The 24,579-nt window shown below is 41.2% G+C and overlaps 1 protein-coding gene across 4 annotated transcripts in view; it reads left to right on the forward strand.

Moving 5' to 3' along the window:
- The window catches only part of IQGAP2 (IQ motif containing GTPase activating protein 2), a 296,761-nt gene that overhangs the window by 225,252 nt on the left and 46,930 nt on the right, over window positions 1-24,579 (forward strand). For 2 of the 4 annotated variants that reach the window (XM_043592352.1, XM_043592363.1), the window contains 7 exons: window positions 1,354-1,521; window positions 4,066-4,208; window positions 6,060-6,230; window positions 17,755-17,838; window positions 19,425-19,496; window positions 20,534-20,603; window positions 22,806-23,014. In XM_043592352.1, the coding sequence (XP_043448287.1) occupies window positions 1,354-1,521; window positions 4,066-4,208; window positions 6,060-6,230; window positions 17,755-17,838; window positions 19,425-19,496; window positions 20,534-20,603; window positions 22,806-23,014 (917 nt within the window). The remainder of the gene's footprint in view (window positions 1-1,353; window positions 1,522-4,065; window positions 4,209-6,059; window positions 6,231-17,754; window positions 17,839-19,424; window positions 19,497-20,533; window positions 20,604-22,805; window positions 23,015-24,579) is intronic. The other 2 variants (XM_043592373.1, XM_043592382.1) reach the window with 1 other exon arrangement.

Here is a 24,579-nt window from a genome sequence, read left to right on the forward strand (position 1 = left end):
CTGTGTCTCCCTCTCTCTCTGCCCCTCCCCCGTTCATGCTCTGTCTCTCTCTGTCCCAAAAATAAATAAATGTTGAAAAAAAAAATTTAAAAAAATAAAAATAAAAAAAAAAAATAAGGAACATGGCATTTTACTGGGTTAGATGAAGCTGTCAGGTGTCATTCATGCGAGGATTCTTTGTCATTTTCTTGTTCCTTCTGCTCCTCTGAGACCACAAAGTTCTCAAACACCAGTACCACATTTGTCCCATCCTAGAAAGCTTTTCTGGAGAAGAGGAAAGGCAGGCTGTTTATCCATTCTTATTAGCTCCTGTAAGCACAAGAGCATACTGCTGTGTCTTTTGTTCTGCAACAGTTGAAGTTTGCTACAGAAGTTCTCCTTGATTCTTTATGTGCTCCTCCAGGTTTGCATCACTTTGGTTCCAGATTGTTGAAAGTCAGACTCCATTTTTCTTGCCCCTTCAGTGTTCATGTTTGTATGCACATACATGCATAACTTAATGATACCAATATGCCAGTTAGCCTTTGTATGGTAGAGTTTTGTGGGGGGGGGGGGTGTTTATAAAAATGTATATCCATCTCTCCTCATTTCATCAAAACCTTCTGTCTAAAAAGCATTTTAACCTGGTTTCTTCCATTGTTGTTCTAGGTTTCTAACTCAGTGCATTTATAGTTTGTAAAAACAGTACTTTCATTGGTTGGGCCAGAATATTCTCGGCTGGGAATGAAATGGATAGTAAAGAACTCACCATGTTAACTTTCTTTAGGTAACCAAGAGTTCACTGTAGTTTGATTTATAGGGAGAAGCAGAAATTTAAAATGGAATAAAATGCTTTCTAAGTCTAAATGGGTTCCAGAATTAAGTTTCTGGACTTGAGTACATATGTCCATCAGCCCTACCTGTTGCTTTCCTAGAATATTTGAAGTATACTAGCACCATACAAGAGACTATCAGGATTTTTTATATATTCTAAAATAAATAAATGTCTTCATAAGACAAGTTCTCAAATACTGATGGATGACCTATTTGAGGACTGCATATCTACTGCATTTACCACACTCTTATAGGTTAGTACAGTGAGTGGAACCTAATGTGTTCCCACCACACGAGAGTAGCCTGGAAATGCTGTAATTTTTAAAAAACTGTGCTCCTGTGGGATCTTGTTCTTCCTACAACCTAAACCGGTAGGTGAGTTGGTGACAGTCATGGGTATTTGTGGTACTAACTCTGAAAAGGATATAAAGGTTTAATTCCAACGCATTACTGGAAAAGGCTGAATTACATCTCACCTTTGCACACCACTAGAATAAGTAGCAGATAACCAGTAACAGAAACTTTGTTCTCGTCATGCAGGGGTTACCCTGGTCATCGATGTCAATCAGTGTTTGGAGAAAGAAAAGCCATGTGATATTTTGTCTCATTTGAAGTCTTCTGTGTCTAATACAAATGACATAATCCCTGAATGTGCTGACAGGTATTATGATGCCCTCGCGAAGGCAAAAGAGCACAAATCTAAAAGTGGTAAGCTTTCTAGTCATTTAGCACTGACTAAATATCATTTTGAATATGATGTTGTCTTGCATCAATATGTATTGTATTGACTTTAAGACAGTTGCTTTCGTATGAACATTTCTGTAATATTTTTTGTATTGGAAAAAATTTTTACATGTGTTTTTCTTTTTTTGTTTTTTGGAAAAGTCTGATTAGCTTGGTGGCTATGCATGGGTGACATCATAAACTTGAGAAAATACAGCATTTAAGGAGAATTTGCTTTATCTAGTGCTTGCTTGTTGATCCATTTCTCCAGGGATAGGAAATTGATTTTTTTACTAATGTTTGTCTCTCTCATTTTTGAAACAAATGGTACATGATTGTGTAATATTTAATAGGAGTAAGTTTGAAAACGTGGAACAAAATGCAGTGACACTGGTCTCCAAGGGCCCAGATCAATAACCTTGGCAAATATTTATGCCTGTTCAATCCAATGGTAGACCATGATGTGTTAACTTTGTAAAGGATCGTTGAGATCATGAGTCTAATAGTCATTTTTTAGATTTAGAAACTTACATTCATGAGATTTTGGTCAGAAGGAGACTCTGCCAAACCAGAAGAGGTTAATTTTTGAGAGTCAGTGCACCATTCCTTTAGTAAATTGATACCAAGCACTTCACATCCTATCAGAGATCAAGGTATGTCCTGATTCGCAGGCTGGAGTTGATTTACACATCACAGGTCATGTACTTTGCATCTTCAGGAAACTGGCCTCAGAAGTGGAATTGGAGAAAAAAAGGTTTTCTTAGTTCAACTGGAGGTCTTTCCTGTGGTACCCAATGCACTTGGTGGTTTGTCTGATGTATTTCCAACTCAGAGATTGCACCCTTGAATTCAGCAAGTTGCCCGTTAATGAAACATGCAGAAGGCTATTGGTCATTCTTTCTTACCTGGCATCTGATCTCTGTTCCCTTCACATATTTTCATCCGGAGTACTGTAGTGTCCTCTGCCCCTTCCTTTATGAGGAAAGAGTTGCACAACAGTGTTAATGCCAGGGTTCGTTTCAGTTTCAAATCCATCCTGGCCTAAGCCTAATTGATCTTCTGCTTGCTCCACTTGCCTCCACTTCCCGTGTGCCATGTTCTGGCGCATACTGTCTTATATCCCCAAATTGCCAATTCAGAAACCTAGGAGTTATCTTAGATTCATAATTATTACTTGTGATCATCTTGATTTGGCTGTACAAGGTACTTCTGGTAGGCCAGCATTTCGACACGGCTAACAGCTGTCTGCCCATTCGAAAAGAGATACATCTCTTTTCCTGGGCAGTGACAAACAGAGAACAGTTGAGGAGCATTTAAAACCAAATAACCGGGGCGCCTGGGTGGCTCAGTCGGTTAAGGGGCCGACTTCGGCTCAGGTCATGATCTCATGGTCCGTGAGTTCGAGCCCCGCGTCGGGCCCTGTGCTGACAGCTCAGAGCCTGGAGCCTGTTTCCGATTCTGTGTCTCCCTCTCTCTGACCCTCCCCCATTTATGCTCTGTCTCTCTCTGTCTCAAAAATAAACAAACATTAAAAAAATAATAATAAAAAAAAACAAAAACAAATAACCAACCACATTAAAGGACCTTAAAGTTACCCCTGCTTAGTTTTTTTAATCCATTTAAATATTCTGTACAGATATTCACTTTGAACTTTGATTTCCTGTAAACACAATTAGTCGAGTGCTCACTTGACAGAAACTGGCTTAGATTGGTCTAGGTCAGAACATTTTTATTTTGGCTTTTGTTGTTGTTGGCTCTCTGGTCTGGGACCAGAATCATGACCATTCAACAAAATAAACATATTTCTAAATGGGAAGGATAGCCCATGGATTCATGAGGAGGAAATATTCTTCTTGACTAATTAAGCCGTGGCTGCCATAGATTTTTTTTTCCTAGTGCACCCTTCGCCACCCCCAGACATGAAGTCCTTTCCACATTTTTTTTTTCTCATTTTGTGTGGTTGTGTAGAACACGATGAGTCGAACCAGGACATTTTCCTTCTCCCTACTTAGTGACCATCGTGCTTGCATATGCCAGTTTTTAGTTAGAATAAAGTTGTCTGCAAAGACGAGTTACTTCTGCTTTGATTTAATGCAGATCATGGGCTTTCCTTAAATAATGGGTCACAGTCTGTATAGGTCACTCCTCAGAGAAATTGCTGGAAGAGTTGCTAAGCAAAGAAGGTTCTTGCTCACCAGTCTCCTCTGACCACTTTGATGCCATTCACATCTGGGACATACATTCTTTGTCTACTTTTTCCTTCTTGATGACCATTTGTGACTCTTCTCATCCTCGTGAGAAATTTGAGATCCAGAACCATGGCATTACCCGTCAGACTGTCCTCCCCATTTGGGTTAGTAGAGAGCCCCCATTGAACACATAAAATTCATTCCATTTTAGCAAGTCATTTCTAGGCTGTCGGAATGCTTGATGAAAAATTGTTCATTACATTATTTTACATATTGGAGAAAGTATAATGTTGAAGCGTTCAGTATTTCTCTCTAGAATGTAACAAGCTTCTTTCTTTAGTGTCTACTGAAGGTTCATGGCTCAAACTCACCCTGCAGGATAAATATGACTACTACTACAACATTGATTCAAAAGAGAGTTCCTGGGTCACACCTGAATCATGCTTGCCTAAAGAATCATGGCTCATGGCAAAAGAAATTGAGGTAGGAGGTTCGTGTTTAATGCATAACTATGTGTGATTGCCTTTCTGTTTTTGAATCATGGAAGTGGTGGGAGGAAATAACTTATTTTTTGCAAGCTGGGTATAGAGTAAAGTCGTCATGAATGCAGTTGGATGGGGCTGCATGCCTACTGACTTGTACAGTTATTTCCATATTGACATAACACCACCGAAGAGAGCAAGGGGAAGAAAGATATTGTAGCTTATTTGTAATAGTACATTATCCTAAAAATTAATCTTCGCATTTACCTTGACACAAGAGCTCAGTTAGTAGTAATTTCCTGGTTGTCAGTGTTCAGTAATTTCTTTCTTTCCCCCCACAGCCTACCACAGAGATAGATATGTCCTTTAAAAAGTCAGTAATATTTTCCAGGGGGAAATACTCTTGAAAGGATGTTCACCAAGATTGCTTTGGACTTGAGACCAAAGTTGGACCCAAAAGATGTGAAAATTGCTGTTTGTTCCATGCATTGTAGTATGTTTAAAGAGAAGATACAAATAAGAATTTAGTTCCATTTTGAAAAAAAAGACAGAACACACAAATGTAGGTCTTATAAAATTGTTCAAAGTCACCAGCATCAAAGATATTTGCTAAAACTCAGAGAAAAAAAATCTGTGGCCTCGAGGCTGATGATGCCACCAGAAATGAGTGACAAGAAGACAGTGAAGAAAATGGTTTATTAAGTAATTTTAAACATTGTCAATCATTGTTACAATGTATTATCAGTGCTACCTTGCAAATAATGAAACTGTGGGCAATATGTAAAAACAATATGCTAGAGTGGAGAAGATGTATCACACTATGAAGAAGCAGCATCAAAGGGTTAAAAATCAGAGCCACAAATTGTTCCTGTGGCCTCCAAAGATGCCCTAGGAGTAACTTTGTAAAATGGAGCATCATTCTTTTAGGATTATTAAAAAGTGGAAGGTCTAGGGGCGCCTGCGTGGCTCAGTCAGTTAAGCATCCGACTTGAACTCAGGTCATGATCTCACAGTTCATGATTTCGAGCCCCACATCGGGATCTGTGCTGACAGCTCAGAGCCTGGAGCCTGCTTCGGATTCTGTGTCTCCCTCTGTCTCTTTTTATGATTTCAGTTTTAATTTTTTTAATTAATCATCCGTTGATTCTAGTCACATTGGTAAGAGGCATCAGCCATAGAAGTGAGTCCAGTCTTGGCTTGCATCTCTCAAAGAAAGTAAAAAGCAAACCCAGTTCATCATCTCCCTGAGACTTTTCATAGTCCCTCTCCTTTGTTCTCATTCATCTGGGTTTCGCCTGTCTGGCCAGGGGAACACCTGTCTCTCCTCGCCCACCCCCTTTCCTTCTGTCCAGAGTCTTTTATTTTCCCCCCCAAGTTTATTTCGGTCTCCTCCTGGCTTGTTGCAGAGGTCTGCTCTCTGGCCTGGACTAGAAAGGGGGCCTAGGAGCCAGAAGACTTCATGGCCATTGCATTCTTTTCCTTGGCAGCCCTGGAGAGGGAGGTGGCAGTGCATATTCATACCACAGCCGTCCTTGTCCCTTGTACACTCTGGAGCTCAAGCCTCACACTTGGTCCTTGCCAGCATCATTTGTCCATCTCCGCCTCCAGATCCTGAGATCGCTCAGCCAGATTCTCCTAGTACCTCAGCACCAAGGTCAGAGGATTTCAAAAGCACGTCATTAGAAAGAAGCTCAGCCAGTTCATCCTTTTGCTCTGGTCAAGTCTGTGCTTAAACCAGGCCAGAAAGAGCCGTCCATGTCCTATTTTTCAAAGATAGAAGCTCCAGAAGCTATTCTCTTTGCTCGTTTCACCCGATGTGTGAAGTGTAACCGTAAGAAATATCTCTTGCCAGGACATTGTTGAGGAAGTCACAAGAGATTATGTTCGTGAGAAGATGTGGTCTGCTTCTGAAGATTTGCTTCTTCGCTTGGAAGCCACAAGTGCAGGACCCCTTCTTAGGAAAGAGCATGAAGCTAGGAAATCATATTTGTATGGACAAGAAGAGCAGGTGGTCAAAATACAGGTATGTGAATCGTCTACTGCTAGTTCCAGCAAACTGTCATATCTCCTGAAGATGCTTTATTTGATAGTGTGACCGTCAACTACTGGCATTCTAATAAACAAATCAGAGTGCAGATTTTCCGCTTAATCGATGCCCCCAAATCTGCTTTATTATGCCCGGAGCTGGGAAGGATGTTGAATGATTTTTCAACCATGGAGACTATTAAGGGGCGCTCCGGACCTGCCAAGGTCCACCTGCCACCAACCTTGGTGGAGCCAGAGGGACCCCTCAAATCAGAATTGAAATCCTCTTTCTCTAAATTGATCTCCTTGTGTCATCTACTTTCTAAGCCAGGTGTTCTCTGAATTGCTTTTTCAGTGGCTGGTGGATGCTGAGTGGTCCTTGTTGGTACACACTTCTAGACAGAAAGAGCACAAGAGCTGACGAAATGCTTTTAGCATCTGCAGGCATGTCTTCTCCCTCACAGACTCCTCATTGAGTCCTGTAGGAAAAATCCTCCTTTCCGACTGTTTGGTTTTGAGTTGTTCTTCAGCTTGCGTGACTGTCTCAACTTTCTGGTCGGCAGAGAGCTTCACAAATGTAGATGTTTCTCATTTGTATTCCCCTAGCACCCTCTATGAACCAACATGCTGCCTTCCACAAGGCTGCATGTCTTTTTTTGTGTGCATCCAGAATGACACTGTTATTGACAGACAGTATTCAATGGGCTTTTGCTTTGGCCCATAACTGTGAGATTTCCCAAATTGGAAGTTTTTAGGTTGAAGATTTCTCTTTTGTGATCATTGGTGTACTTACCTGCTTCCCTCACCTAACTATGACATCATCCAGGTCAGAAAATAAGTTTCCAAAAATTGTGTATTCTTGTGTCTTATGTACGATCGGTGCTCAAATAGTCAAATTTGTTCGGAGCTTAAGTTAGAAGGCAGACATGATTAATTTTTAGGAGAAATGTCTCCCACAAACCTGACTGTGAAAGATTTTTTTTCTTTGCTGAACCAGTAAGTTTTCAACTTTATCCCTTCTGTAAGCAAGTGGTAGGCAAAACACACAGGAAGTGACAAAAAGCCTAAAGATGAAATCCTCTACACTGATGCTGAGGCTCTAATTTTATACAGAATTAAACAGGGTCAGCTGACCTGACAATTTGGACCAACCTTAAGCTCTCCAGCCTCAGGGAATGGATCAGTATTGTATTTGGAGGACATTCTGTGGATTGCACGGGTGTAAAATCCATCTGATAATGGGACCCAGGGCCGAAGTCACAAGAGGGCTTGGGAGAAGAAGGGTAGAAACAATCATCTGGGGCCTTTTGCTTCACCTCAGCAGAGGCAGAGAGATTGAAGCAGAAGCCATAGAACTATGAAGTCACCTCACCTTATTTTTGTTTTTCACTCTTCTGACAGTTTTCTAACAAGGAAAGCAGAAGGTCTATAGGCAAGCTATAGACTGGAGATGAACATGTATTCAATGGAAACTTGCTGACCCACAAAACCAAAAGATCATGAACCAAAGGGTGCTACGCTAATCTCATTTTTTGGCAATGTGGCCACTTCACCCTGAATTAGAGGAATGATCTGAAAAGTGAGGACTTCTCCTCCATAGAATGGCTCAACCTTCCTAGCTGGCTGAATCAGCCCCAGCCACAGTAGTCTTAACACATTCAGAGAGAAAGTTCCCAGGCTGAGGCCAGCCAACCCCAGCTCTAACACCCTCACTCGGTCTCTTCCCAAGGAACTGGATAGTGGTACAGAGAATATGGTTTCGTTAGCCAGTCCTCTGTCTTGAATACTTATGGAACAATTCAGAAGGTGCCTGAGGTGTCTCCTGAGAAATGCAATGTCATTCGTAAGATTTTTCCCCTCTAGGTAAGTAAGATAACATCTCTCTCTCTCTGCAGAGAGAGAGAGAGAATCTCTTGAGAGCAGCGAGGGAGACATAACCATGTTATTTTTGAACGGTAAGAAGGCCCTGGTAACATTGCCTACCTTTACAAATGAGTGAGCCAGAAAACAATCTCAAACAAAAAGAAATATCTTACATCGAAAAAAAAGGAAAATGAATGTAAGTTGGAAAATGTAAATTAAATAAACATTTAAGGATACTCTTACTCGAGGAGGCAAAAGACTTTTTTGTGCCGAAACTGTCGTATGCTTTCAAGGAATTTAATAAGGCATGATCTTAGTGAAACAAGACAAAACATTAAAAGAAAAAGGTAACTGATACTGAAAGAGAGGAAGAAAAATAATGACATTGTCAAATGTAAATAAACTTAAAACTGCAGAACGCAGAAGAAACACTGAAAATAACTTCACCACATGGATAACTTCAGAAAAAATCTCACAAAAGTTGAGGAAAAGAATAGATAATTTAAAATGCATGTTCTCATCTGAAAACTGGTAGTACTCAATTTGTTGCTGGGTTGTGAGAGTTAAATGGGATAATTCACGTAACAGACTTCGCACAGAATGTGGCCATAGGCGCTCAATAGTGTTAGAAATGATGAGATGACGGAGATGATGTCTCTGAGGGCAGATGATGGAGTCAACATTGAGGCTGTTGGCATGGCACAGGAAGAGGTGAGAAAAACTGAACAGGAACAAGAGTAGATAGCTATGGTATTCTTTTTTCCTCGAACTGAAGAAAGCTGGAATGCCAGTTTTTAAGAAAAAGCATAGTAGTGACAAACACCAAAACTTAGCCCTGGGAACTATGGTATTAGTTTTTGAACTTCGGAGAGTGCCTCAAGCATCCTGGCAGAGAAAAAGGAACAAGCTGCTCTGAGGCACCTTTCAGATTGCCAGGAGCAATAGTGGAGTCTGTAGGTGGAGAGGAAGGGGGTGACCTGTTGTGACAGTCCTTCATCACGTTATTTCCATGTAAGTGACTACTCTAGTAGATCAGTGGATTTTCTACCTTTAAGCTGAGAAGGAAAAGAGAGAAACGTTTAGAGCCTTCTTGGCTATCCAAGAGATCACACAAGAATTTGTGCTCCAGAAGTTGGAGTTGGTAATTTGACTATTACAGCCCTGGGTGCCCAGTTACCAAAGAAGGCAGTCAGGTTAGCAAGCAAGATTGTCTAGGGATTGACAGTTACAAAATGTAAAACGGAGCAGTAACCCCGAGGTCTAAATATTTTGGAAGACTACTTTGTTACAGATGCGTTACATAGAAAACAAATTTATGGTAACAAAAAAACAAAGTTTTACAAAAAGATGGCTCTTTTAAATTTTCCCACAAGTTCTTCTGCCAGTCAGAGAAGGAGATTGACACTGCAGGAAACACCTTCTATCTCTAATTGTCTGCAAAAAGCAGCTTCTGAAAGGCTTTATAGTTTAGAATTTTGCTTTTTTGCATTTGCAGCAATAACTCATTTCTCCCAACCTCATACCCATAATTGCTCTTAATAAACATCTTCTACTTAGAAGAGCCTGCAATCTCATAGCCTGGCATAGGATTTCTCTTATTAGCACAGAATAGGAAAAGCCGGTCCTGATGAAAGTAAAACTTACAAACTGGAAAAGAATGTGTCGTTTTGGCAAATAAGAGGCATATAGGATTCTGCTTCTATAGATAAAAAATTCTATACCCAACAGTTTTCCTTGGTTTGGGAAGGTAACAGTACAATATTCATAAGTATAGGAGGATTCCAGAAAAATCTACATAATCGATAGAGAGGTGGAATACACAACGAGGGATGCCTGGGTGCCTTAGTCCATTAAGCTTCTGAGTCTTGATTTCACCTCATGTCATGATGTCAGGGTTCATGGGATCAAGCCCTGCCTCAGGCTCTGCACTGACAGTGCGGAGCCTGTTTGGAATTCTCTCTTCCTCTCTCTCTGACCCTTCCCACTGCTCACACATGGAGGCACATTCTCTTCTCTCAAAGTAAATAATCATTTTAAAAAAATACAAAATGAAATCTCAAGGAAAATTCTGTGGTTGAGCATTGAATCCTTAGTACATTAAACAATAGTACAGAATGTGGGGCTGGGTGGCTCAGTCGGTTGAGCGCCCGACTTTCAGCTCAGGTCATGATCTCACAGTTCGTGGGGTTCAGGCCCCATGTTGGGCTGTGTGCTGACAGCTCAGAGCCTGGAGCCTGCTTCGGATTCTGTGATTCCCTCTCTCTCTGACCCTCCCCTGCTCACACTCTGTCTCTCTCTCTCTGTCTCTCTCAAAAATAAATAAACATTAAAAATTTGTTTTTAAATAGTACAGAATGGACAAGTGGGTTCATTTTACAGATGCAAGAATTCTTCAATATCACATCATCTGTGACTGTGATAGGTTATCCACAATGTTTGTGAATCTGAGTTAATAAGATTAATACTGTTTCTGGAGTTTAGATAATTCCAAAAAAGCAGAAGGAAGAACTTGAGCTAATCCCGTATTTTGTTTGCTTTTCAGTTTGGATCAAGGAATGGGATTTATAACATATATTTGTAGATTGACACTTCTCTTACCCACAGAAACATAGGAACCACCATTGAGACTCATCACAACAAATGTGTTACTAGTTAACTTGCCATGGAATCCAGTAACCCATGGTTAGGGTCCACTTCTCTAGTCCCTATAGCACAATCAGGCCACTTTTGCAAGCAGGTGTTGATGACATCAAAGTCAGTTTTTCTCATCATTTCAGAAATGCCACACTCACAGATCCCATGGGCATTTTCTAAATGGACCTTCAATTAGAAATCCTTTATTTTGAGACACCTGGGTGGCTCAGTTGGTTGAGCATCCAACTCTTGATTTTGGCTCAAGTCATGATCCCAGGATCTTGGGATCCAGCCCCTTGTTAGGCTCCACACTGAGCCTGGAGCCTGCTTAAGATATTCTCTCTCTCTCTCTCTCTCTCTCTCTCTCTCTCTCTCTCTCTCTCTTTCTCTCTCCCTCTCCCTCCCTCCCTCTCCCTCCTTCCCTCCCTCCCTCCCTCCTTCCCCCCTCCCTCCCTCTACTCCTTTCCTCTGCTTATGCCCTATCTCAAAAAAAAAAAATTTTTTTTAAATCGTTCATCTTTGTTTAGATCTTTGTTACTTAAAGTGTAGAGCGTATACCAGCATTGTCATTGCCTGGAAGTCCCACCCAGACCCACTAAATTCAAATCTCCATTTTGAAATGGTCCTCTGATGATTTTGTATACATATTAAAGTTTGAGAAGCTCTGTGAGGGTACCTGGGTGGCTCAGTCAGAAAAGTGCCCAACTCTTGATTTTGGCTCAGGTCATGATGTCACATTTCATGAATTCGAGCTCCGTGCTGTCAGCTTGAGCTTCTCGCTCTCCCTCTCTCTGTGCCCCTCCCCCCCCCTCGTGTGCTCGCTGTCTCTCAAAATAAATAAACTTTAAAAAATGAGGGACACCTGGGTGGCCCAGTCAGTTGAGCCTCTGACTTCGACTCAGGTCATGATCTCACCGTTGGTGAGCTTGAGCCCAGCATGGGGCTCTGTGCTGACAGCTCAGAGCCTGGAGCCTGTTTCAGATTCTGTGTCTCCTTCTCTCTCTGCCCCTCCCTCACTCACATTCTGTCTCTCTCAAAAATAAATAAATGTTAAAAAAAAATGTTTTTTTTTTAAACTTTTTTTTCAACGTTTATTTATTTTTGGGACAGAGAGAGACAGAGCATGAACGGGGGAGGGGCAGAGAGAGAGGGAAACACAGAATCAGAAACAGGCTCCAGGCTCTGAGCCATCAGCCCAGAGCCCGACGCGGGGCTCGAACTCACGGACCGCGAGATCGTGACCTGGCTGAAGTTGGACGCTTAACCGACTGCGCCACCCAGGCGCCCCAAAAAAAAAATATGTTTTTAAATTAAAAATGAGAAACACTGTGCAACTCACTCCACTTTTAAACCCTCAATAATGCATCTTCCTGTATAATTCTTAATCATCTCATAGCTTAAAGGAGAAAAACGTGTGCTCATTTCCGTAGCTAGTGCAAAGGCAGCTGATAAAGTTCCAAACCCATTCCTAACATTGCTATAATAATTGTGTTGAAGTTTTAGCTTAAGGAGATTGGCATCTTTGCAATGATGACTTTTCCAGTTCAGTTATCAGTATGTCTCCCCATTTATTAATTTTTCCCACCATATAGCACAAAATTTACTCCTTCCTCTTTAGTTTACTCCATTGGTTAGTTTTGGCTCTTATGAATGTCATCTTTTTATCTGTTGTTATTTTTGACATATGGAAAATGTATCAAGTTTAGATACACATTTTATAGCTAATTACTTGGAAGAACTCAGGTTTTTTTTATTTATTTAATGTTTGTTTATTTTTGAGAGAGAGAGAAAGACAGTGTGAGCAAGGGCGGGGGAGGGACAGAGAGAGAGAGAGAGAGGGAGACACAGAGCTCAAAGCAGACTCCAGGCTCCGCACTGTCAGCACAGAGCCTGATGCAAGGCTTGAACTCCCGAACTGTGGGATCATGACCTGAGCTGAAGTCAGACTCTTACCGACCGAGCCACCCAGGAATCCCAGAACTCGATTTTAATAGTTGTTCAGGTGACCCTCTTGACTAATAACTACTTTTTACATTTCTCATTTTTTTTAATTTTTTTTAATGTTTTTATTTATTTTTGCAACAGAGAGAGACAGAACATGAGCAGGGGAGGGCCAGAGAGAGAGGGAGACACAGAATCGGAAGCAGGCTCCAGGCTCTCAGCTGTCAGCACAGAGCCCGATGCGGGGCTCGAACCCACAGACTGGGAGATCATGGCCTGAGCCGAAGTCGGACACTTAACCAACGAGCCACCCAGGCGCCCCAGTTTCTCATTTTTTAAATCTTGTAATCTGTCAAGGAATAAATTCATATGACCCTAATAGTATAGGACACTCTAAAACACTGAGGACTTAAAAACTATGTGGGCTTTAAATCCCACCTCTGGGAATATGGAACACAGCTACTTTTCCCTATTCCTTCCTCTCAGTGCAACTAAAAGCCCCAGACATTATATGTAAACAGACACAACACTGTGGAAGATGGAGAGAGAAAAGCCAGACTGGCTAGGGAACCTTGAGATCCAAAGAAGGACATGGAGGCGAGTTTCATGGTTTTCTTTGAGCTTAAATATCTCAGTCTTGCTGCAGCAGAGTCTGGCAGCATGGAAATGCTATGGGTGCAGGCCAAAATAAAAAATAAAAAAAAAAAAAAAAAGCTCCAGCAAAAACCTGCTGTCTGTGGCCAAAGGATCAGAAAAGGTGCAGCCCACAAAGACAAAACTTTGAGATAGTAACCACTCTCCTCCGGCCACACACCACGGAAAAAAATCTTGACCCCACACCACTCATGCCCCAAAGTGGAGAGCCTGGCCCTCCACCCTGGGTAGAATCTAACCAAGTATCCAGATTACTGCAGAGGCCACTTCCGTGGCCAGAAGCAATAATGTGGCCACCCTCCTTTTCCTTGCTGGGAGGTGTCAAAGGAGGCATGGTGGAGTCAGGACTTGGATCACAACGTGGTGATAATGAGGCCACCTGCCCCAAAGCCTTCTGCCATCAGTGGGCAGCACATGGGAAATAGTACCAGGCACCACTACTCTCCCAGGCAGAGTGGTACCAGCACCAACGTAGGTGGGTAGTTAGAGCTCCCACCTCCCATTCAATGTAATAAGCAGCCCCCACCTCAGGTGTCAGTAGAGGCCAGGTGGAGAACTTGAACTTCCACCCTTACTTGCCAGTAATGAGGCAGCACCATGACCCTTCCCTTTCCAAAGCAATGTCAGGGAAACAGATTAAATGAGTCCAGAATCTCATCATGTAATATCCAGATTTTCCAAATTTCGGTCAACATTTTAAGAAACAAGCAAGCTATAAATTTTCAAAGGTAATCAATAGATGCCAATACAGGTGACAAAGATGTATAATCATCTGACAAAGATTTGAAAAGCCAAACAAATTTTAAAACTAAGGACTAGAACAAATTAAAAAAAAAACTCAATGGATAGACTCGGCAGCAAAATGGAGGGAACACTGGAGTGAATCAGTGAACTAGAGAATAGAATCATAGAAATTACCAGATCTAAACAACAGAGAGAAAAGATTGAAAAAAGAGTGAACAGAGCCTCAAGGCATCTGTAGGCCCATAACAAAAAGAGTTCACGTTTGTGCCATCAGAGTTTCAGAGAAAAAAAGGGAAGTAGGGACGCCTGGGTGGCACAGTCGGTTAAGCGTCCGACTTCAGCCAGGTCACGATCTCACGGTCTGTGAGTTCGAGCCCCGCGTCGGGCTCTGGGCTGATGGCTCAGAGCCTGGAGCCTGTTTCCAATTCTGTGTCTCCCTCTCTCTCTGCCCCTCCCCCGTTCATGCTCTGTCTCTCTCTGGCCCAAAAATAAATAAACGTTGAAAAAAAAAAATTAAAAAAAAAAAAGGGGGAAGTAGTGAAAAGGCCCTGGTAGAAATAATGTCTGAGAAGTTGCTGTCTGTGGTCAGAGATGCGGAACCACAGAGGCATGAAGCTGAGTCAACCCCAAAGAGGATAGACTCGAGGAAATGCCCAGTGCAGAATTCATGATCCCCCCCAAGATATTCTTTAGGAATGAAGGGGCAATCGAGGCATTCTTAGATGAAAGAAAGTTAAGAGAACTTGTCACGAGCATACCTGCCCTAAAAGAATAGCCTAGAAAGTTCTCTAAACAAAAAAGGAAATGATAGAAGAACTGTGGGGAAATCAGGAAGGAGGGGAGAACAACTGAATGAGTACAAATGCGGGTTCAATACATTTTCTTTTTGCTCTTGAATTTCCGTAATTAGGTTCACAGTTGAAGTAAAAGTTAAAACACTGATGTGGTTCCAAATATGTATGTGGACAAAATACAATTGTATTATAAAAGGGGGTTGGCGGTAAAGGTATATGTAGGAAGTTACGGTTTCTGCACTTTGCTGGAGATCAGATTATCTGTAAAAATGAAGCAGCAGTTCTTATCAGTCAGTTTGGACATTATCCATCTTTTAAATTTTTGTCAGTTCATGGGGACCCAGTTTTGTCTATCAGACGTTCTTGGGAGGGGCACCCGACGGAACCTATCAATTTTAAATACCAACTTTTGAGCCAATAATACCCTACCTTGATGGAAGCATCCATACAAAATACATAATAATGTGTGTAGAGGGTTGTTTACAACGGTGTAGTATATAGACACCACGACGTTTTGCCATTTTTCAGGAAATACCTAAAAAAAGTTAATAAATCTTTTGGAGAGTAGCTAAGTCAAAGTAGGGGTAGGTACATAGGCACATTTTACTTTACAGCTTTTCTCTGTTTTTGCTGTATATCCTTTTATTTTTTTTTAAGTTTATTTATTTTGAGAGACAGAAAATGTACTCACAAGCAGGGGAGGGGCAGAGAGAAAAGGAGGGAGAGAGTCCCAAGCAGGCTCCATGCCGTCAGCACAGAGCCCAAAACAGGGCTCAGTCCCACAAACTATGAGATCTTGTCTGAGCCGAGATCAAGAGTCAGACATTTGACCGACTGAGCCACCCAGGAGCCCCTACTGTATATCCTAATACATCAACTTCTAGGCATTGAGTACAGATGCTTGGCATAAAAACTTATATCATTATTTTATGTTTTCCTTTTTTTTGTTAACAGGTCGCATCATAATATAGGCAGCAAACTACAAATTGCTTTTTTTCTTCGCATTGTATCTTGGAGATCTTCCTACTCCTCAAGATACAGAACATCCCTGTAGCCAATGTATGGGACTCATTCTTCTTAACTGCCATGTAACATCCCTCACTATGACTGCAATTGCACTTGATCTGTATCCCCATGTGTAAACATTCTGCTCTATACATGTTTGGTATTATAAACAATGCTGCCATAAAAACCCTTCTTCCACACAGGTGCTTTCCGTAATTTGATACTGCTAAATTCCCTCAAAAAGACTATACCCATTTGTTCTTTTCCTGAACCTTAGTCCCCTGTCTTTGCGTTTTCATTCACTGCTTGACAGGTGGATAAGGTAGCAACTTTCCCAAAATTATTCTGGCTGCTGCCCCGGGCTCCCTCAAGCTTAGAGCCATCCCACATTTTTTGTAGATGTTCTTACATTTTTGTAGAAGTTTGTTCTGTGGTTCTCTCTTTAATCCAATTCCAGCTGTCGGCTCTCTTGCAGGGTCCCTCAGAGTCGTTGATCCGTATGCTTTCTTGTTTCTAGTACTATCGTGAATTGTTTTAAAAGCCTTTTGGTGAGATTTGGGGGAAAGTGGGTGACGGATACATGAAACTCAATGTATCATTTTTGGAATTACCTGAGAGTCTCTATTGCAAAATTGAAAGTATTTTTTAAAAGCAATTTGTCATTTCTAGAGATTTGAATTGAGACCAGATATCTGGAGCAAGGGCTCAGTTGCTCTCCCCCACCCCCCATACTGACTGGCTTATTTTAAATCATCACAGAACATTTTTTTTTAATGATAAAAATTCCGTGTACCTTTTTTTAAAAGAAAAAATGAGGTAGATTGATACAGATAGACATGAAATTTATAAAAATAATTTGATTTTTTGTGTTTATCCCCTTTAATAAGGAAACTTTATTTCATTTCTAATTTGAAAACAAAACCAGAGAATTAAAGTGAGTTACATAGTTAGGTTTCAATAAAAAGATTCTCAAAACTGAATTAGAATAGGGGTGTCTGGGTGGCTCAGCCAGTCAAGCATCCGACTTCGCTTGGGTCATCATGGTTTACAAGTTCAAGCACTTCATAGGGCTCTGTGCTGTCCACAGGGAGCCTGCTTCAGATCCTCTGTCCCCCTCTCTCTGCCCCTCCCTAACTTGTACACGCACACATGTGCTCTCTCTCTTTTTCTCGAAAATAAATAAAAACATTTTTTTAAGTCTGTTTCTAAAAAAATTGATTGGGATAAACTTCAACAATTTGGTATTTAATAATTCTAAAGATAACAGTTTGTTTCCAGTTTTTGTAAATGTTTCCTATAAAAGTTCCCTTTGATGGTGATAAGCTAGTAAAGCTTTGATGATGAAGCATCACTAAACTTTATGTAAAAATAGATAAGATAATAAATGATCAATCATAGCACTTCTATTTTAGGGATCCAGAGTTACAGATGAGTCAAGTATTTTTCTTCCTTTTTGGTCTGGGCCATGGTAGGTCATTTGTTGTAGTAAAGGTACTTGTGTAAGTCATTATTTTGAAACATCTTATGTTATAACCAAATGATACCAGTACTCAGTTAACCTGTTTGTATGTTTCAGGGCAATTGCATTTTATTACTTCTTACCACCCAGAGCTTTGGTAAAATTAAGCTTTCGCATGGGAAAATGGGCTTCTACCTGGTAACTGTGCTTTCTGGAGTTCGGGACAAGCTTCTTCTGTGAACTGGTGCATTCTGCTCAGCGTAACGTCCACCCCTAGTGATGGCGTTCACATGAGATTTCGAAGGGAGGGTCCCTGACAGTGTTCCAACTCACTGTCTACTGAGATGTACTCTCTTCTTGTGCTTTCTAGAATCAACTGTGAGAAACTGTTGCACACTGATAATTCTCTAACATGCTGTTTTCCACAGGCTTTTTGGAAGGGACATAAGCAACGGGAAGCATATATACGCAGACGGCAAACATTCATTGATAATACTGAAAATATTGTGAAGGTAAACATGCCTTCCTACCTTATTAAGTGCATGGCTTGAACCTTCTCATTGCATTTCTGCTTCTGGAAGACAGAGTATGGAAAGAGTACATGGGAGGCTTAAAGTCAGAATTGAGTCCTGGGTTTGAGTCCCACATCCATTACTCACTTAGCTGATCATCTTCAAACAATTCTGTTAAAACACTGTAACTGGCTCAGGTTCTTTATGTGGTTATGAGAAGAATAATCAGTAAATGCTCTTTCTCTGAGAAGTCCAAATTGATTATTTAAGCTCTGGGGGAAACCAGCTATATTTTGCATCCCTCTTATCATATGCACTAATAATATTAACAAGGCTCAAACTTAACAGTCGAAACCTTAGTTATTAGGCAAATGCAAAACCAGTGAAAAGAAGAAATAGAACTAATTACGACCTGGATATGTGGGGTGAGTGAATATAACCCAGCTTTCTACCCAAGCTGATGGCTCTCAGTTTCAAGAAAGAAAAGGCACTGGGGTGCCCACTCCCCAGTGCTGAAAACCAAAGGATTGGCAGAACTGAACTTGCAGACAACATGGAAATCCAGATGAGATTCGGAATAGCAAGGCTAGAGAGAGATAGGAGTCACATGAGGTTAATTAAAAGACCTTTTAAACTGAGAAGACAGAATGACATCATCCAGATCGATTGTGCTTCTCAGTGCTGTGCTGTGCTTGCTATGGAATGCGTGGCTGTTCTCTGGGAGAGCTATAGGTCCCAGTCGGTCCCTCATGAGAACTCTAGACCTGTTACCCATAAACAGCTAAAGGATATTGGATGCATTTAAGGGAATGAAACCCTGGCCTTTATTTTTGGTTCCCTGTCCCATTGCAACTCTCAGCAAAATGCCTTGAGCTCTTGGTTTTTATTTACTGAGATTAAAGCACAGTGATACAAAGCTAAATTATCTTCCTCATCATAAGGTATAAAATACTTTGAACCCCTAGGAGAAAAAGCAATGAAAGAAGTAGGAGGTTAAAATTAGGCTTTGCTGGGGCGCCTGGGTGGCTCAGTTGGTTAAGCCTCCAACTTCAGCTCACGTCATGATCTCACAGTTTGTGGGTTCTTGCCCTGGGTCGAGCTCTGTGCTGACAACTCAGAGGCTAGAATCTGTTTCGGTTTCTGTGTCTCCCTCTCTCTCTGCCCCTCCCGTGCTCATGCTCTGTCTCTGTCTCAAAAATAAATAAACATTAAAAAAAATTAAAAAAAAAAAAGATCAGGCTTTGCTCAGCCTTGAGCATCCGACTTTAGCTCGGAGTCATAATCTTGCTCTTCATGAGTTCAAGCTCTGCATCGGGCTCTGTGCTGACATCTCAGAGCCTGGAGCCTGATTCATATTCTGTGTCTCCATCTCTCTCTGCCTCTCCCCTGCTCACACTTTCTCTCTCTCTGTCTCTCTGTCTCTTTCAAAAATAAATAAACATTAAAAAAAAAAAAAAAGATTAGGCTTTGAGTATTATTTGGTGGGCTTCTAAATTTACCAGAATATCAGTATTATCCTTAGGCTGCATGAAAAGACATTAAAGGTGTTTTTAGTAATTGCCTCAATGTCTCTAACTCATTTTTAGATCCAGTCCTGGTTCCGGATGGTGACAGCACGAAGGAATTACCTTTCACGACTACAGTATTTCAGAGATCATGTAAGACACACAAGAGTGGATTTTCATCCTTAGAATGAATTAAATGAATGCTTGGTTGAATGTTAGCATTGAATGAGTTTTATTAAGTGGTGGAAATGTTTTTTAGAAGAGAAACCAAGTGGAAGGCTGTTGGTATATTGTATATGCTGTTTGCACAGTGTTCCTGTCTAGTCATTGTATTAAATAGAATATTTTGTCCAGAAACAGAAAATGAAATGTTTTCTTAAATATTTTTCATCCACTTGCTCCCTTTTGTCTTAACACACACACCAAACCTTTTAATTTGGCTAAGTGATACTTTCATGTCTCCCCAGCTGCCTGTGGCTCAAGTTTTAAAACCTCAATTGTGACTTAGCTGGATGGATAGTTGCAAACCATACATCAGTAACCTAACATACTTTTTAACAGCAAGTCCAGAGCTAAAGGGTGGAAATGAACAGTAGGAGAAAACAATAGGTCTTAGAACTCAATATGGTAATATTTGGAAGCTTTTTTTTCTTCTTTGAATTAAGAATTCATGTTCAGAGTGAGACTTCACTAGTGAAGACTCAATAGGAAATGTGTGAGAAGAAACGGCTGTGGGCTAGTAATGCTAAAGAGAGAAGATTCCAGTCAAGTATTTTCGAACACTGCTTATAAAGTTTTTATAACTGGTAACCAGTGAAGAAGCCCACAGGAGGAATTTTTTCAGGATCTTGAAAGAATGGATATGTGAACATAGATTAGATCATCTAAATTTGGGGCTAAAATTATTTTCCCCTTTAGATCTCTTTATAAACAGTCCTATACAACCTTGTTGATACTTTTAGCTAACATATCTGACCCTTTCTTCAAAGAAAATGCAAAAAATAAATAGTGAACACACCACATCTAAATGCTGTCTATTCTAAATAGTGTCTCTTCTTAAATACTGTCACTTCTGGGTTGATTGGTTGGTTGGTTTGTTTAGTACTGTCAGTTCTTGACTAGTTCTGAATTTGACAATCGTGGAGTAGATGGACCTCCAGAAGATCATGACTGATCTCATTCTTTTGCAGAAAAATGAAATTGTGAAAATACAGTCACTAGTGAGAGCGAACAAGGCCAGAGATGATTACAAAACACTGGGTAAGTTGGGAGCATAAATCTTCCTCCACTAAGGGTAGAGTTACGTCTGGATAAACTCATCATGAGTTGACAATATCCTAAGCCAAAAGGACATTGAACACACCTACCCTACAGAACATCACAGCTTAGCCTGGCCTGCCTTAAACTTGCTCTTAGGGGTGTCTCAGTGGCTCAGTTGGTTAAGCACATCCAACTTAGGCTCAGGTCATGATCTCACGGTTTGTGAGTTCGAGCCCGGGGTCAGCCTCTGTGCTAGCAGCTCAAAACCTGGAGCCTGCTTCAGATTCTGTGTGTCTCTCTCTCCCCGCCCCGCCCCGCCTGCAAATAGAGTGGTTTTGTGGTAACTGAAATGCAAATTTTCATTTCTTTCTCAATTCAGCATCTTTATAAGACTAAGGCATTTTTAATCTGAAAGAAGAAAGCCATTTTTATTAGTCTCTCATTATCCATTTTCACCCATTCCCCCCAGAGAGGCATTGAATACACTCAGGCTTAGAGGTTGCTGCAGCTGTGATATGGCCTGTAAGTGCTGACTAAGAAGGTAGGTGATTACCTGCAATTAAAGTACCCCAAAGTGATTGCCAGCATGAAGATGTCACAAGCCTACTATTGACCGACGAAATCTTAAATTTGAGCCATAATAATTAGTAAAGCTGTAATATTCATTTCTAACAAGTTTATTAGCACATACAGAGATAGAAGGTCATTAGGAGCAAGAAGAGAGAACTTGAGACCAAATGAGATGGCTCACGTTCTCCCAACTTAGCTACCTACATGAGCTCTGGAGCATCTCTCAGGCTTTTTCTGATACAGCTATGTCACTAGCAACACCTTTGTTAGAAATAGTAGAACACAGGGGCGCCTGGGTGGCTCAGTTGGTTAAGCGGCCAACTTCGGCTCAGGTCACGATCTCGCGGTCCGTGAGTTCGAGCCCCGCGTCGGGCTCTGTGCTGACAGCTCAGGGCCTGGAGCCTGTTTTGGATTCTGTGTCTCCCTCTCTCTGACCCTCCCCCGTTCATGTTCTGTCCCTCTCTGTCTCAAAAATAAATAAACGTTAAAAAAAATTAAAAAAAAAAAAAAGTAATAGTAGAACATAAATTCCCTTGGGCATCAGGAAGGGAAGGGGGTCCCAGGATCCAAGGTAATTTCTCCAATAAAGCCCATCAGAAGCGGCAAAATGCTGATAGTGATGGTGTCTAGATTTAGTTCATGTGAGGTTCATGGTCTTAGTTATTTGTGTTGCTGGTTTACCTCTTTTTTTTTTCCTTCCCTTGAATGTGAAGACACCCCAGAACCAAGCTGGCAGTTAAAGGAAAATTGATTAGGGCCTCAGTGTAAAGGAGAGGGTGGTGACAGAGTGGCCACACCGGGGCTGATTTGAAGTCATCTTCGTGTTGTTGCTTGTACTCCCTTATCATTAAAAGTCCAGATAGTTTATTCATACAGTTTGCCCAAGTAGATTTCACTAAACGCCTTAACAAATACATTTTTTGTAAAGTTAGAGTGCTAGGGTTTTAATTATAATTCATGTTCAAAGCACTGAGGAGAAACACTTTTAAACTTCAGACACCCCTCTGAACAGTTGAGGCTGGTCTCCCAGGTTCTCGCTGCCCACTCTTGGTCCATGCTCAAAGGACAAGGACCAGATTTCAATTTCTAACATAGAACGTGTGTTCCGCTTGTCACTCCATGGGCTCCCGAGTGGCCTTACAGGTCTCCCCTCATTGACTGTTTCTAATTCACCTTTCACCTAGTTCCTGCTTCTTCCCCCATGGTCTTCTGGGCTGAGAGGAAACTTTCCGTTTCCTGTTGCAAACACACAAATCCCTTATCTGGCTCAGCCCCCAGCTCTCAGTGATAACTTAGTTAACATTCTTTCTCACGTTTCTCATCAATAAGGCACGGATAGATAGAACTTTCTTCTCGGTGGAGAATCCTGGAAGCAGGATGCAAGAAGGCCGATAAATGAGAATTAGATAACTAGAAAATAGTGAGGCCAGATGACATCAGTGGTGTGCACTCATTTATATGATCAGTTTCCTTGTCCAGATTCAACCTGGGAAGAATAAGTCCTTCCAGAGACCCAAGTGCTTCCGCCGCTGTGTTTTTCTACTACTGCTGTATTGAGATACCTGATTTCCCTACGACCGATGGTAATTCCAAACATGCCTAATTAAAACATGCTTGTTCCTTTCCCCGCAGTTGGCTCCGAAAACCCACCACTAACAGTGATCCGAAAATTTGTACACCTGTTGGACCAAAGTAACTTAGATTTCCAGGAGGAGCTGGAAGTAGCACGATTAAGGGAAGAAGTCGTGACCAAGATCAGAGGCAATCAACAGCTGGAGAAAGACCTAAACCTGATGGACCTCAAGATTGGGCTCTTGGTGAAGAACAGGATCACGCTGGAGGTCAGTGCGATCTGTGGGGCTGCTGGCTCTCAGAGGAGAGAAGGGGCACGTACGTTTGCCCACAACGCCTTTGTCCAGCTAAACTCATTCGGAATCCAGGATGTGTGGTCCAACTTCCTGGACCATTTTTCTCATGGTTCTCAGACCTGCAACATTTTATGCCCCACCCCTAGATAAGATCTTTTGTAAGGCTTCTTTACCATTCTGAAATGAAATGACGTGAAATGAAGCCTGGTTACGTATGTCCCTCCACAATAAGACTTTACACGAGTATAGAAAAGTAATGTATAATAAAAACATGGATTTGGGCCTGAAAAAACATGGGCCAAATGCAATTAGAAGATGTGCTCAAGTTGCCTGAGGCTTGGATCTCTTCCCAGAATAACCACAGATTGAACAGTCTACCAATAGCTGCAGACGAGACTCTGGATACCAGTGAGAGGTGGAACTGTAGTGATTTCATCTCCCAAAATGGAAAACGTCTCTTTGCAAAGTTCACAAGAAGCAAGGAGTTCTCCCCCACAGAATTGCAGTCCTAGAAAATCCAATATATATTAAACCTGGGGGGAGGTATTTTGCTTTCACCTAAAGCAATTAGATTTGAGACTCAAATAATTACAGAATTTTGACCTACATGAATGACCAGCAGGACACCGAAAAATCCAGCCATGCAAAATAGGGACAGTTATTTACACAGGACTGTCGTACAAATCGCAGGACAGTAGTGCTCCCTGCCCCCACCCAGTAGAAGCCAGCAGTCCCTTAGAGTTGTTAGGGTGTTTAAAAAAAAAAAAAAAAAACCTTTGCACATTTCCAAAATGGTCCCTACGGAGTGGGGTGGCCCCCCAAATAGCCTCTAAGTAAGTAATGCTACAGTTGTGTATCTTTATGAAACTTGTTAATGTCAGAGCTCCCTCAAACTATGTGAAAAGTTTCATTTTTACCCAAGAAATGGAAATTTGTAGGGTAAGATCTCTTACCATGTCACTGTCCCAGTGCCACATCAGTTTTCAGAAAATGTATAGGTCAAGAGGGGCATAGGGAGCTGACCTTCTGGAAACACTGAGAAAGCTACCATGCGTCAAACATAGAGTGCTCACTGCCACTGACTTGAATCTATGGTTCTGGAAAACTGGGAGATGAGCAGCTCAGAAGGCCAGCAGATAAAAGGACATGAACACCCCACTCTTGTCTCCAGCCCTCACAGAGAAATAGTGAAATAGTGCACAAAAAATAAGGAAAGTAGAGCAATTTACAAAACAGGAAATGATACTCTTTTCTAAATATTAAAAAAAGTATAGTGTAAATGTTCTGTATTAAGTCTGTTTTCATTATTTTATCCGGAAGAACCGTAGTCCTCTCCTTTTTAAAAATAATGTGTTTGTGTTTGACAAACATGAGAATTTTTCAAGTGTAATATATTCCAGAAGGTCCTTCAGAAAACGCCTTTTATAGCCTTAAACTACTGTTTTACCCAATTCCCATAAAGTTGTAAACAGGAAATGCCTTGCCTTTTAAAGTAAAGGCTAGTTGCAAAATAGTAAATGGTAGAAATAACATGTAGC

Source organism: Prionailurus bengalensis, chromosome A1, assembly GCF_016509475.1.
Source record: "Prionailurus bengalensis isolate Pbe53 chromosome A1, Fcat_Pben_1.1_paternal_pri, whole genome shotgun sequence".
NCBI classification, from domain to species: Eukaryota; Metazoa; Chordata; class Mammalia; order Carnivora; family Felidae; genus Prionailurus; species Prionailurus bengalensis.